The 15,534-nt window shown below is 32.5% G+C and overlaps 2 protein-coding genes across 7 annotated transcripts; both read right to left on the bottom strand.

Annotated features, from left to right (window-relative positions):
• Positions 1-3,006: 3,006 nt before the first annotated feature.
• On the bottom strand, positions 3,007-9,777 carry LOC123889920 (putative lipid phosphate phosphatase 3, chloroplastic). 6 transcript variants are annotated; one of them, XM_045939435.1, is made up of 10 exons: positions 9,531-9,758; positions 9,314-9,407; positions 5,887-5,976; positions 4,963-5,187; positions 4,786-4,873; positions 4,568-4,677; positions 4,383-4,473; positions 4,026-4,214; positions 3,843-3,902; positions 3,007-3,466 (listed from the first exon to the last, which is right to left on the bottom strand). In XM_045939435.1, the coding sequence occupies exons 2-10, from the start codon at positions 9,371-9,373 to the stop codon at positions 3,270-3,272; spliced, it is 1,110 nt and encodes a 369-aa protein (XP_045795391.1). In that variant the 5' UTR covers positions 9,374-9,407; positions 9,531-9,758; the 3' UTR covers positions 3,007-3,269. The 6 variants fall into 6 exon arrangements, with proteins under 6 accessions (XP_045795391.1, XP_045795392.1, XP_045795393.1 ...); XM_045939436.1 differs by having other exon boundaries at positions 9,314-9,424; positions 9,531-9,713; XM_045939437.1 differs by lacking the exon at positions 5,887-5,976 and having other exon boundaries at positions 9,531-9,777.
• A 1,882-nt stretch (positions 9,778-11,659) lies between these two features.
• Positions 11,660-14,516, bottom strand: LOC123890817 (protein PLASTID MOVEMENT IMPAIRED 2). Its single transcript, XM_045940518.1, has 3 exons — positions 14,285-14,516; positions 14,037-14,183; positions 11,660-13,668 (listed from the first exon to the last, which is right to left on the bottom strand). Exons 2-3 carry the CDS (start codon positions 14,169-14,171, stop codon positions 11,908-11,910), a joined length of 1,896 nt encoding a protein of 631 aa, XP_045796474.1. The 5' UTR covers positions 14,172-14,183; positions 14,285-14,516; the 3' UTR covers positions 11,660-11,907.
• Between the last annotated feature and the right edge of the window lie 1,018 nt (positions 14,517-15,534).

Below are 15,534 nucleotides of genomic sequence, written 5' to 3'. Positions count from 1 at the left end.
GGAAATATTAATTTTATTTGCATTTAGATTTTTCTTTCAAAATTTAGAACTTTTTTTTTTGACGGATTCAAAATTTAGAACTTAAACCTAACAAAAGTTGATGAAAAATCAACATGTCTAGCAACTTGAATTTTTTTTTAACCAGCTAAAATCTAGCAACTTGAATTAATAGTAAACTAACACTCCCGCACATTTTAGAAAATTAATTAATTACCAAGATATAGTTTTAGTGACTGTGAATAACTGAATTAAGATGAAGTTATTTTGATATGTTATTAGGTGATAATATTGGAGCTAAGGAAAGTAATTTGGAAAAGCTGAGGTGAGAATTACTCCCAATAATAAGTTTCAAAGATACTACATTAGTTATGTGATTCTTTTCTCTAGTTGTGATAATTTCTTATTTGATGATTTGTGAGTGTGTATGTCGAAAGACAAACTTATACATGTTTTTAATGAATCTCTTGTGTATCTTATTTTTCTCTATTTATGTTTGGATTTTTTTACAGCCATTGCCGGAAGGCAGTCCCAAAATCGTCACTAGGTATGAGTATCTTGATGAGGATGAGTGTGAGGGGATTTGGGAGCTGAAGAGTATGAGTAATCTGGTATACACCGGCCTTGTTCGCCAAATTGTCAAGATTGATGGTATAACGACGAGCACAACGGTGACTTATATGACTTTAGAGCTGGTGAATATCCCGATCGAGCGAATTATGAGAGAGTATGTTGCTTATCAAGCTTCTACCTCTGGAATTCCCAAAGATTGATGACCATTATGACTTAGAGTTTAAGAGTATTGTTCTTACTTGGACTGTAATATTTATTATATATGTGCTCTTAAAACTCTTGTATGTTTTCGTAGGCATGTTTGACTAAAGTCACCTTTTGGATGTTGTTAGGTCTTAATTAACTACTATGGATCACTGTAAAATATTTAACTAGCTTGATCACAATGCTAATGCTAAAATAATAAGCCTACGAGCTACTATGTGATATGTATTAAGTTGATGCATATTATTATGTATTTTGCATGTTTTTACCTCCCTTCTTCAAATTTTAATTTGAAACTAAAAAGTTACCAAAGAATTTAGGAATGTTTTTAGAAATAAAAATAGAGAAACCTTTGTTCAATTTCATTTCTCCCAAAATTTTGGTATTTTATTATTTTAAATAGATTAAAAAATTGTATTAAAATTTAAATTGTGCAACCTTAACGATCACAAATGTGATGATTGCAATATAGCAAAGTACTAACAAGAGAGAATCTAATTTTGTTAGTTACATATGAAATTTATGAGGAAAACGATTTAACATATTTTAGATTATTTGATATTTGATGCATGACCTCTATGAAAGGTTATATGATTATTTTGTCAAGATAAAAAAATAGAAAGACCTTTCTTATCTTTGAAAATCTTAAAATGTTAATGAAATTAATAATCATTTTTCATGAAGGACATAAGTTGTGTTTTTGGTGAGGATGTCACTCTCATGTATGTTACATAATTAATAAAAAAATAATAAATGAAATAAAGAAAATTGTAATTTTACTATCACAAATGCAAAATATAAAATAAAAATATAACTTAGACTTAAATACATATTATTAGGATGAATGAAATGCATATTATTAATTAGATTGTAAAATTATATTAAAAATTATAAGTGAAGTGACACACATTTTTTAAATTTTGATAAAAAAAATATTTTTAAAAATGAAGTTATTAATAAATTTGTTATTTCAGTATTTTTTTTAATCAAAGAAATAATTAAATTGTGCATATTTTGAAAGATAAAGGACTAAAACCGAAAAATAAAATAAAATAAAAGACCAATATATTACAATTAAATAAGATAAAAGACATTGGTGTAATTTTGACTGTATTTTAATAACATACTATTAATTTGACTATATTTTAATTTATAAAGTAGGGACAATTTGGTGGGTAAAACTGTATTTAAGCTTTTATTTTTTAATGTAAAACTTTTAGTTTAAAATTCTTAAACATGTACTACTACTAATCATTTTAGGACAAGAGAGTATTAAAGAATGAATACACAAGACAAGAGCAGAAGCTGGAAATCCTATCCATTAGCAGGAACAGCAAGTGAGCAACAAAATAATTTCCTTTCCAAATTTTGGCCATTCATAAAATGGAAACCAAAGCTGATACTGACTCATTATGGACATGGAACAACAACAATAACAGTAACCAACAACAATTTTCAATAACCAAGTTCATAGGAAACAAACCCATCAAACCTCAAACATCAGTGTTGGGTCCTGGTTTTGGAGCTGGCTTCGGTTGCGGTGCTGGAATAGGTTTCGGTTTGGTTGGTGGTATAGGACATGGAGGGTGGCCTTTCAACCATCTCAACCTTGTTTTTGGTCTTGGAATGGGTTGTGGCTTGGGTGTTGGCTATGGCTTTGGTCAAGGAATTGGTTACAGTTTTGATTACCAAACCCGTAAGTCTGCAAAATCTAAGAAAAGTTTTTCTGATTCCAACAAAACTATTGTTTTTCAGTTATGATGGATCAGTCTTGTCTTGCTGCAGTTTTATTTTATTTCGTTTTTGGCTTTGTTTCACAAACTTTTGTTCTAGTATGCTATGAGTCACGGACAAAGACACCGGACACTCTTAATTCAACAGAATAATGTGTTAGTGTTGGGTGTCAGACACGCCTAATCTAAAGAGTGTTTGTGTGTCATAGTTAGTAGCATGTTTTGTTTTTTGCTTGTGTTGTTGAATTGTGGAAACTTGATTTTCCGGCGGCACACCAAATCTATTGTAAAATTTGAGATGAGATGGCTAATTTGTTCTGAAATTTATTCCATCAAAGTCACATGAGCATGCCCAAGTCATATGGTTTATTTGATTCTTTCAAACTCATTGAAAAATATCAATTTCATACATTTTTGTCAATGCTGTAAAAAAAAAATATTGGCAAAATTCCTGACGTCCTTTATCTTATTTACTCTTATCAAATTAAACTTTTAAACATTTATCCAAAGCAATTTGCCATTTATATTTCATGATGAAATTGCATTTTAATAGATTGGCAATTTGACTATCAAGGAGATCAATAGAGGATCTTGTCACTTGATTTTCTACATATCCACAAAATAAAAGAGGTTGTTGTCCCAAATCTGACTCTTACAAAGAAAAAGAAGCATGCTTCAAAGTTAGTAGTGACAGCCAAGTAGAAAAACATACAATAAAAACCTAGGATATACGATTTACAAAGGGCAAAACGGTGTCTTGTATTATCTCCTCCCAGATTCAAGTTCATCTTCTAATGCTGACGTTTGATTCCCTGTTAAAGTTAACCCCATACACCCATGGTGACTTTGTCCCTCCTGGTTCGCAACTTGAGCTTCTTGACTACCATTTTGAGCATTAGGAACACCTGCCATATCTCGTGTTTCTTCCAACATCCTAAAATAAGCATAAGGACCCCAACCTGCAGAGAAAAACAATATATCTATAAAATCAGATTGTTGTCACCATAGTTCAAAACAGATACAAATTCATCAACTTGGTAAGTTTTGACAGGAAATTGAGCTATAAATTATGTCAATTATGAAGCACAGCTATAGTGCTTATTTCTCCCCTTATAATGCAATACAAAGATGTAAAATTCTCTGTATCGATATCTCCCAAACTGGTGTATGCGATTGGTTTTGAATTAGTGTCCAGAGTTGAAACCTCAAGGAAAAGGTGTATCGCGAGGTGAAAAGTTCAAAGCATGTGTAAATGTAATATTAATGCATATAGAAAGACTTAAAAATCAAACATTTTCCAATACATTAACTAAATGAATATGCACTAAGGCATACCTTCGGGATGATAAGGAGGAGGAAAAAACTGCAAATAGCAAAATGTAGCTACTACGAGCCCTGAAAGAAGAAATCTCACATAGTCAAGTACCAACAAACACTGCTAAGTAGTTTTTCTTTTTTCAGTTTAACTGTAAGCTAAGTTAAGTTGCAACTAATTGAGATGCAAAAAAATGGACTAACCTATAAGACCTCCAGCAAACACGTCCTGCCAGTGGTGCCAGTAGTCATCAACTCGAGAAATACCAACAAGTGATGCAGCAAGTAGTGGTAGAAAAATAATGCAAAGCTTTGCAACGTGACCTTTGCGATCAAATGCTTTTAATTTTCCAGACAAGTACAATGATAAAAAACCTAGACCAGCAAATGACCCTGCATATATAATTTGAAATTATTTCAACAAACAACAAATGAAATGATATTTGAGTTAACATGCTATGCACGAGTTTTATTAATTCCACCATCCATTTCTCATGAAACTTAATCACGCCAAGTTCATCCATGGAAAAACAAACCATATATAATATAAAAGCTACATACATGAAGTATGGCCGCTTGGGAAACTCTTATGTCCTTCCTTTATGACTTTCTCGTCACCGTGACAAATTACATCTCCCCATTTATCATAAACCTAACAAGAAGTCATTAACCATTAAATATGTCTTGGACGAGAAAATCTCTCACACAAACATGAATTAAAAACCTAAAATTTGAGGAAGACATACATCCTTTCCATCTGGAAAACATCTCCAGAAAAAGTCTGGTCGAGGTCGCCCTACTGCATCTTTTATTGCATCGGTTATCACTGCTGTTACTAAAATGGAGAATAATAGACCTGTACTAGCAAATAACTTATTGTCATCCACTTTAACAGTTTCAGATTAGCAAATATAGTTTTGCTCCTTAGCAATCAAACAAATGAAGTGTATTTAAAAATTATTACCCAGTATGGCATGATGAAGATCATAGATATCTCTCCTTCGGATATAAACAACAAGGAAGATCACAATAGGCAATGCAATTGCAAGCATCTAACCATGATAATAAATGACAATGTTAACGTAATTATTTAGGAAGAAAAATACATTTACATGCGTTATATCTTAATCAGCAAACTTACAGGAACAGCCCAGACAGGAACGGTATTACTCTTTAGGGGATATTTGAGATCAGACATCATATCCTTCCCAACAAAGCGATAAAAAGGATGGATCATGTATAACGGGATTTCAGTCAATACAAGGAGCAATAGTATGATCCAATCATGCTTGTGTGTTACAGCAACTGTATATCCATGAGATCTCATAGTGTGTGAGCCAAGCTGGACTTCCCTCTGCCTGAATTCCTAGAGCTCGCAAAAAACAAAGATGAGATCAGTAGGCAAACAGTTCATGTCCATCATTTCAATATAAACGAGTTTTCTCTTTTAATTCAGTTCATATTTCTAGGTTTGTTTAGGTCCTATCAGATTTCAATCTTCAATCAGCACCAGCATAACCATTGTTTAAATACAACAAAGTAAACAACCAAACTTAATAAAATAAGCCATTTTGACTCAATTAAATAAGAGCCATTTTCTGGCAAAATTTGCATTATTGGAAGTATGTTGTATGTCGTCATATACTAATACAGGGATAATGCAATCAACAACTTATAGACGTATGCCCTCAAAATATGTGAATTAAAAGTAATTTCAAATGTTGTGTAAGACCTATCTTTCACGCAAGGATCTTAAAAAATATTGTTAAGAACCTAAATGCAGTACAAGCTTGTAATTTGCAACAGATTTTAATTTGCTGATCGACGAAAACAGTATAGAGAAGAGACTTGTGAATGCTAGTTATTATACAGATTACAAACATATGAGAACTCCTACTGTTAATTGTAAATGAATTTTAGGCTGTATGACTCCCACAACTACCTCTCTAAGAAAATACTAGAAACAAGTTATACTCATATACATCTTCTCTGAGCCCATATAGTAATGGCCAAGCCTAAACAATGTCCTGTGGTTATTCAAGAAAACCTTAATTAAAGTGTATACCTCATCATTCTGTGTGTCTATCAAATGAAAATTAATGGATGAAAAGTCAGCACCAGTCATAGCAGAGAACCCCAGCCTCCTCGATAAATCCTAGGTAACCCCAAAAAAAGCACTTTCAGGGACAAATTTCATCAAAATACCCTGATTTGCTTTGCATCTCTTACAAGTTCTATCTTCTCATGTTTTTAATAACACAAGGGAGGCATATTGAAGTTGACCAATGCAGCAAAATATGTAAATAGAAACTGGCAAAACCTTTGTGTAACACATAACCATCTAAAATATTACTGAGATCTGAAATCTATTTATTCAGACAGAATTCCACCTTGCCTAGCAATATATATATATATATATATATATATATATATATATATATATATATATATATATATATATATATATATATATGCTTATATATATATATATATATATATATATATATATATATATATATATATATATATGCAAGAGCATGTTTCCATGGCAAACATGTAAACAGAAATATCACCACCAATTAGGTTTATGAGTACGACTAAGGAAAATCACCAAAAATCAATAAAACAATTGAATTTAGTGTTCAAAGGTAAGCCAAGCATTCAATCAGATACTGATTACACAGCCTGCTTTCAACATATAAATGACAGGGAAGTCAACGATGGCACTATCCTAAAGGGAGAAAAAAGGTCAAGAGAAGCATAAAGCACTAGTTCACATGAATCAAAATTCTCATAAATAGATAGATAAGTTCAAAAGAGAAGCCAAGAATTCATTAATCTAATCAGCTGTTAGTAAATTAAATTAAGTACATGACTCAGAAAAGAGCATGCCTGAATTAACTTAATTTTCTCCTATCAGGAGGAGGGACCATAGTACCATGAACTAAAGGAACACAACAGATCGATAATCTGTTTTATACATCATTAAACTAAATGTTGCCAGAAAAAGGACAACATTGTGCAGATTCATGTGTCAACTACAAAATCAGCAAGAAATGATGTCAAAACAATGTGATACACCTGTTGTTCTTCTATAGTTACCTATGAACACGGACACAAACACGGACACGCCTAACCCGAGGTGTGTCCTTGCTTCACAGATAGTTACAGATAAGCTTATAAATCTCTAAAATACGGTGCAAACAAACAATGAGCAACACTTGTATAGGCACAAACATAAACTTTTTAAATTTGGGCACACATACAAAACTCAAATAAAATTAAAAGAGAAATTAAATAGTCAACATCAATTGATGTGACTAAATTATTTATGATTTAATTTTAATCATTTACGTGTGTGCCTATAGAAAATAGATTTGAGTTTGTGCCTATCATAGAATTTCTCACAAACAATAATATAAACATCGCTCATGGATATGGGTAATCACTAATATAACAGTAGCCAGACTTAAATACATAAATAGTAAACTAAAGATGCACATCAAAACCTATGAATTACCCATACACAGCCATCCACATCAAGATTTCTACAAGCTATACTATAAACATAAATACACAACCACAATCAAGTTTTTTTCCCACTAAGATGGGGTCAGCTACATAGTTTAATATATAAAATCTTTCTTAATAGTATGACCCATCAATCACCCATAACCAATCATCTTCAAGTTCTTCTTTTCCTGTATCAAACATTTATCATTATCAAAAGACACAAGGAAATGGTTATCAAGGCAAAGTTTAGGAACGGAGATCAAATTCAAATTGAAGTCAGGTACCAAAAGCACATGTGAAATGGTGAAAATCGAAGAAAATTTCACCGAACCAGAATAATTTGCAATGGAAACTTGTCCATTAGGCAACTTAACACTGATTGGTTTGATAGATTTGTAGGAGCTGAAGTAATCGAAAGAAGAGCAAATATGATCACTTGCACCTGAGTCAATAATCCATTGACCAGGACTACTGTGCAAAGTGCAAACTAAGTTACCTGAAGTAACATGTCCACTAGCAATATTGACTTGCAGATTTCTTTACCAAGCCTCTTCCTCCCAAATCCTTTCATTCCTTCATTTCCAAGCTCAACATGCTTGACATTTACCTATCCTTCCTAGTGCTTTTCTTGTTGGATAATCATCGAAAAAATGCGATTAATGGCAGGTAAAGGATTCATCAACAAGATTTGAGCGCGCACTGAATCGAAGTTATCATTTAAACCAGTCAAAAAACGAATAGATCGAGTAACTTCATGCTGATGCTTAGTGTTGCGTATACCAGTGTTACAGATACAACGCATTGGACACGAGCATACACGAGTAGGAAAGTATGATTCGAGTTCTTCCCATAGAGACTTTAAAGCAGTGAAAAATTCTGAAACAGAGCGTGAATCTTGCTTCATGCTATAGATTTCACATTGTAATTCAGAAATTCGAATGTAATCACCTTGCGAAAAACATTCCTTAAGCTCGTTCCAAACATCAATAGCATTATCAAGGAAAACGATACTTTGCGCAATTGATTCATCAACAGAATTCATGATCCATGAATGAATCAACATATTGCATCTATTCCATGCCTTGAAATTAGGATCAAATTCACTAGGAACTTCAATTGTTCCATCAACAAAATCAAGCTTATTCTTACCTCCAAGAGCCGTTTCATGGATCGCGCCCAAGCTTGATAATTGGAGTGATTGAGAACAGGTTTCACCACGACAGAAGTAGGACCATTGGAGGATGAACGTAGTAAACATCGCCGGGATTGTTCGACGGATCTTGGACGAGAACGGTGGTTGAACCACCGGCAGTGTTGTTATGACCACCACGAGCCATAAGAAGCGAAGCGATGCGCAGCAGAGCTCAGAAGAGCTCTGATACCATCATGAAGTTGTTGAAGATAACCGAAAACGCAGAGAAAGATTGAAGAAGAAGAAGAAGAAGCATATTGAAATCTTCGAAAGGAATTTTATTGATCGATTAAGCAAAGTAGTTACAAGCACCTTTATATAGGTGAAGGTAGTTCTAACAAACTGCTAACAAACTTCTAACAAACTATAAGCTAGACTACTCTACATAAGGTGTACACTAAGTAAAGATACACAAGCACTAGGAAGGATAGGTAATGTATCAAGTAACTTGTAAAGTGTAATACATGTCAAAACCAATATTACACTTTGTAGAATCAAATTTGTTTCCTCCAAAAGTGGAACTAAATACACTTGAATTGATTTATATAGCTCATAAAGTTATTATACCGTGAACAGTTTCAGAAAACTTGTGTATAGAGAAGAATACAATATTATTGAACATATCATAGAAATTCAGACATGTAAACTATGTAGTAGCACTCAGTGGCACTCGACATAACACATGTAGTTATATATTCAATAATTTCAATTTCTCAAATTATTATCGATGTAGACGTGTAAGTGTCCGGTGTGTGACAGTAAAGAAGAAGAAGAAGAGAGTGCTGACCTGAAAACGAGATGATATAGCTTGAAAACGAAAGAAAGATCTTACATCCCACCATGCCATAGTTTGAAGAGAGATTGAAAATGTGAAATAAGAGCTGGTGAAATAAAAGATCTAATAAATTTGAATTAATAAAATAGATTAAGAAAGAATTGAGTTGAGAGAGAGAGAGAGAGAGAGAGAGAGAGAGAGAGAGAGAGAGAGGCACGATGATTATTACCTGGAAATGGAATGGAGCGAGTTGGTTCGTTGGGTGTCACATTATTATTATGATTATGATATTATGAAGGAAGATATGAATCAGTGAGTGTATATGTATATCATCATCATCTTTGATGATTGAGAATTTGTTTCGTAAGATTCAATCCCAAAAAATCATATCCAAACAAAAAACGAAGCTAGTGAGAAATTAAGGTTCAATTCAACATTTATCAGATTCTACTCATTCATTAGTGTCTCTCTTTGTCGCTCATATCTCAATTTTTTTTAAAATTTAGTTAAATTGTTTACCTTTTTACTGTTTTGTTTTTATAGTACTTTTATTTTCACCTGGTATTACTAAAAGTAAATGATTTAGATTTTTTTTTTATCAATTGAAGGGATATTGTATTATATAAGTATGTAGGAGGTGGGGTTCGAATCTCGATCATTCCATTTATCCATTTTAAGAGTTGAATTTTTAGCCACCAAATTACATGACTTAAAACGATTTAGAGTAGAAAATGTTCAAGTTATGCAATCTTAACGCACTTTTAGTTTTAGTTTTAATCTAGTTTCAATGTTTTAAATTCCAACATCTCTAAAAATTTGGAGTTCAAATATAAGGAAAGTTTGAGTTAAATTTATAACAGTTGGAATGTAAATTCGAGTTCTTTCTCCCAAACGATTTATTTTAAAATGAAATTTAATATTTGAGCTGAATTATTGATTGGATATTGTCTTTATTTGAGCCATTTTTGTGTGCAAATTGAATATTTTCTGCGCGCAATTATGGAGACTAATCTCTCGAGTCTTATGGGACTCAAATGAGTGACAAACTCTGCCTAAGATTTTTAACGTTGTTGCATGCCCAAGTTCAAGACCGAACGCAGTGACTAATCTCTATTGAGAACTTATGGAGCGCACAAGATGAGTTCTCCTTCTCCCCACCGAATTTTCTCCAAACAGAAGCGCTAGGTATCGAACCCCTGACTATTTGTTTAGAATTAGTTTGTTATTTAAAGTTATGGAACCATAAAGCTATGAATAACAATGAAAAAGAGAAATAGAACAACAAAATTGGAGTATTCTCCACACATAAAAATATTTCTCAACTCCGTATAAACATATATATATATGTATATCACTTACCACTCAGACAAATAATTCATTGTTGGTATAATATCTATCTTTATTGTAATAAATAATTTTTTTAGGTTAAATGTATGATATGATGTTTTAAATTTAACGTTAGATCTTTTAGTTTTTCCAAGTACCAAATTAATTTGATTAAAAAAAAAAAAAAGTTCCAAATTTCTTTAACTTTGTAATAAATTACGGTGTTACCCTTTTTACGGTGTTACCCTTTTAATGCTCCTGTTACAAGAATCATTTGGATCACGACCATGCTACTATGGCTACCAGCATTAATCAAGCTTAATCAATGGTCTGCATTTTAGTAAACTTTGTTTGCAGTCTTCAATATAGTTATAGTCTAGATTCTGCCAACTAACAGTCATATAAGTATTTTTGTAACTATTGTTAAACTTAAAAGATCCCCGAATACATTTTCCAAAAAGATGGTGCCACCTGACCTGTGGTGATCTAGTTTATTTATGCCTATAAATTGGAAGGGTACATGTTTGCCATTGCATTGATGAAGGATGCTCATTGTCTCCACTGCAAGGAAATTTCTCATTTATACAACAAATCAAAGAACTTTTTTTACTTTGAAACACATAATGAAGCCCTTATCTGCACTGCACATGGTATCAGTTTTTATGAGTTGTTCTGATTATCAATCATGTTTTTTTTTGGTCAAAATCATCAATCATTTTATACAGTTCAAAAGAAAGAAAAAAAAAAAAGTGTATTTCTATTAAAAATGTAAAATCCTTTAGCCTTGTCCTACATCATTCTTTTCATAAATTCTGCAAGTATACAAGTATATTAAGTCAAATTTTAAGTTTGAAGAAGATACAAAACTCTTATGAATATAACAAAAATAATGAAAAACATTAGAGCCAAGAGAGAATAACACTATAAAAAAAGGAACAGAAAATTGGAAAAAGAACATGAGTTCTTGAGTACTCCTTCTGGTCATTTTTATAAGAGACAATTCACCTTTTTAGATTTATTGAATATATAATGTATCTGAATAAATAATGTGTAAGGTCTATATTATAAACCTGATACATAATTTATTCATTGAATCTTAAAAGGTAAATTGTCTCTTATAGACCAGATACATAATTTATGAGTTATATGGCAGTTACAAATAGACAAGTTGGCCTCACTTTTCTCTGCTGCTAAAATTTAGCAGTGACGAAATTCTATTCGCCGAGGCTTCAAAATCCTTTACTTTGCATACGGCTGCAATAGTGGTTGCGGACTGGAATTTAAAACTCTGTAGTAATTGTGTTTTTCTTGCCACTAAATAACTTGGCCAAATTCGGGATAACTTTCTTTCTCTTCTTGAGAGTGAAAGGACTAACATGCCGAGTTGCAGGCGAAGCAGCCTTCTGAAACTTAGCTCTCTTTGAAGGAGTCATACTTCCATTTGATTTGATACTCTTTCTAGAAACACCTATCTGCAAGTTCTTCGACGAACTCTTATCGCGTTTTCTTGTCCTATCAAACTCCTCACTACTAACTCTTCTTCCAACCGTCTTTTCTTTAACGTAAACCTCCCTCTCTTCCTTCAACATTCTTTCTTTGAGTTCTCTTTGAACTATTTTTGTTTCCAATAGTATTTCCCTCTCACTCGCTTTGAGTGCTTCGATCCACGCCTCAGCTGCTGCAACTTTTCTATCAGCAAGTTCTTCTGCTGCAGCTGCATGATTAGTTAGATACTCATATTCGAATTTTGAGATAGTAATCTTTGAACTATGTTTTTCTGTTAAAGCTCTTTCTTTCATGGTAGTCTCCGAAAGTGTTTTAAGCTTCTCTAAAGCTAAAGCTTCAGTTGTTTTTGCTTCCTCTAACTCTTTCATAACACCTTGCAACTTTTCCTCATTCATGTCAATTTCAATCTCAGTTTTTTGAATTTCTGCCTTAGTAGTTATGATATCTTGAGTTATAAGCTCTTTTTCCTTTTTAGCTTCATCTGTTTCTGTCTTCAGATTTTCAAGAGAATGAGATAGACTTATTACTAATGACCTCGCCTTTTCCTCGGCAGCACATGCAGCTTCTAGCTTAGTTTTTGTTCTTAGAAGCTTTGAATTGAGATTTTGAACCGATGAATCGTTCTTCTTCAAACGAGCTGTTTCCTTAGTTACATGTCTCAGCTCATTTCTTATAACATCCATAGCAGCCATAAACTGAAAACTTTCATCTCTCGTCAAAGCCAACTCTTTCTTTGCTGCCTCGAGTTCTTCTTTTATGGTTTGTAACTCGGTAGAGTCTCCTGATTCGTCGTCTTTTCTTAAACTTCCTTCCAATAGTTTCACACTTTCATCTCCTTGAACCCTTCTCTCCATCTCTTTGACCAAATTCAACTGATTCTGCAAGATATCAACATCTGAAACTGTGATAGCTAATTTCATTTCGAGTTCTTTTGATTCGTTTATCTCTTCCTTAGCCTCCTTTAACTTTTTTCTTGTTGTTTCCAATTTGCTTAAAAACTCTTCTTTTTCCCTTTCTCTCTGAACTCTAATATCCTCAAATTCTTTCAAAGCCTCAATCCTTGCCAATTCAGCAAGTACTTGTTCTTCATTGGCTTCATCAATCTCTTTCCTAAGTACTTCTTCTTTTCTTGTACAAGTGATCATCTTCGAGGTTGATGCTTCGATTTCTCTCTCGGCTCGCGATTTCTCTTCCAAAACAGAAGCTACATCAAGCTTTAGCTTAAACAATTCCTTTTTGAGATATTCCAATTCTCTCATCACTTGTGCATACTCACGATTCTCATTCTTTCTCGTAACCATAGCACCATGTTGACCCTTTCCCTTCTTCTCGAGTGTTTCTATATCCCGCATTTGTGCTTTCACCTTGTAACTTGATTCCGCAAGCATAGAAGAAAGACTTTTCACCGTCTTTTTAGCGTTTGAAAGCTCGGATTCGGCTTGAGATTTTTCAGATTCTGCTGACCATCTACTCTCTTTGTACCTTCCAATATCCCTTCTAGCTTTGTGGAGTTCTCTTGTTCTTGAAGTAGGGTTCTAAGGAATATGCCAGGAATCAAAGAGAAAGACGAAAAGAGTTAACAAAAGAATGTCACAATAATGCATATACAAAATTGCATGACCATGTTTGGATAAACCATTTGATTAAGCACTTATTGCATAAACCATTATCTTATAACTAGCTACTTATGTATAAGATATTTCTGCAACAAAATATAAAATAAAGTCAAATTGTTTTCATATAAGCTATAAGCTGTTTTCATAAGCTATCATGGAAAGTTTATGAAACATAACATAAATTGTTTCCATAAGCTCTACCAAATAGTCTCAGAAGTACTTATGTCAGTAGATAAACTCAAATAAGTCAATCCAGACAGCAGTTATTCTATTAATCCGGAACTTACCAATGATGAATCTATCTGAGTTTTCTTCAATGAAGGACTATCATTATCAGCAATTTTATGACTCCTATCATCATATAAATTAATAACATCTTTAACTGATCCAACTCTTCTCATACCACCTTTAGTATCTTCCATCTTTTGCCAAAACTGAAAAACTCAATTAAGATAACTATAAATTTTCACACTACAAAATCAACTTATAGTTACTTTGTGATATTGTATAGTGATAAGGGAAAAAAAAATCATACCTTAGACTATGATTGGAGAATGATTACATGAAAAATCAAAATTTTGAGGTGAAATTTGTGGTTGAGAATTCTAAGTTCAAATGACTTAACAAGAAGGGATGTAACAAGAAGAAGGAGTGAGTCTCAATGACTGGTTGGTATTGGACACATCGTTACTACCTGTCCCTATCTAATTTTCTGTATAGATTTTATCATTATATGTATATTTCAGGTCCCAAATTTTTTATTTTTCAATTTTATCTTAGGACCACATGGTTTTAAAATTCATTACTTTGTCTACTTCATGATAATAGTGTAACTTTTGCTACCTAGTGTTTCTTTGGTAAAACAAAACTCATAAATGTTATTTGAACATCAACTTAATACACTTAAGAATTAAAATAGAGACTAAAATTGCATAACCACGATATTTAGGACACTGAAAGTGAAATTAAATCATTTTTTGTTTATAACGGAGTTGTGATCGAACCCAAGATCTCTAACATACTACTCAAACCTCTCACCACTAAATCAAATCTAGTGGCGTAGTGAAATTAAATCATTTGTTTATAGGTTATTTAATGTTGTATATAAAATTAATCGATCTTTATTTTTATTTTTATTTTTTGACAACGGAGGTTGGTCTCACCTCAGCGAATTTTGGTACCCAAATTACATGATTTTTTATGAGTTTTGCTAACTAATGCATCTGAGACACAAGTTAAATAACTAAAAAAATGAAATTTAGACTTTTAAAATCTTGACTATACAACTTAAAAGTAAAAATAAAAATTATTAAAGTAATCGAATTTTTATTATTTTTTATTGAATGAATTTCATGTTGTCTTGTTAATTTTTTTGCAAAAGCAAAAGCTAGACTTTTTTGTTGGCGATGGTAACATGGCTATGATAATGATTGCATCTCATTGAATCTCAACAAGGCGACAATGGTTGAAGAAGAGTGTTATAAATTCTATGCTATGGTTTCAATATCTAATGACATTTCCTAAGTTGTCGCTAATATAAAGCAATTGCTTTGCCACATGAAATCTTTGGCTCAAGAATTGGCCACATCTTCAAATGCAAAACCATCAACGTACTCTTGTATGTGTAACAAATAAACAATGTGTACATTCTTTTGAAGGTGGATTTTTACAATCACAAGTGTGTTTAGGTTTCCATTAGAGACTTTGACCTCACTTTACATTACATATATACAAAAACTATCGGTGAACCATTATTTGAAGCTATGAAATTGTTGAGTGTTTGAT

The sequence above is a fragment of the Trifolium pratense genome, linkage group LG6 (genome assembly GCF_020283565.1).
Source record: "Trifolium pratense cultivar HEN17-A07 linkage group LG6, ARS_RC_1.1, whole genome shotgun sequence".
NCBI classification, from domain to species: Eukaryota; Viridiplantae; Streptophyta; class Magnoliopsida; order Fabales; family Fabaceae; genus Trifolium; species Trifolium pratense.
The sequence above is the reverse complement of the archived record's forward strand: the minus strand, read 5'-3'. Positions and strand labels throughout refer to the sequence as shown.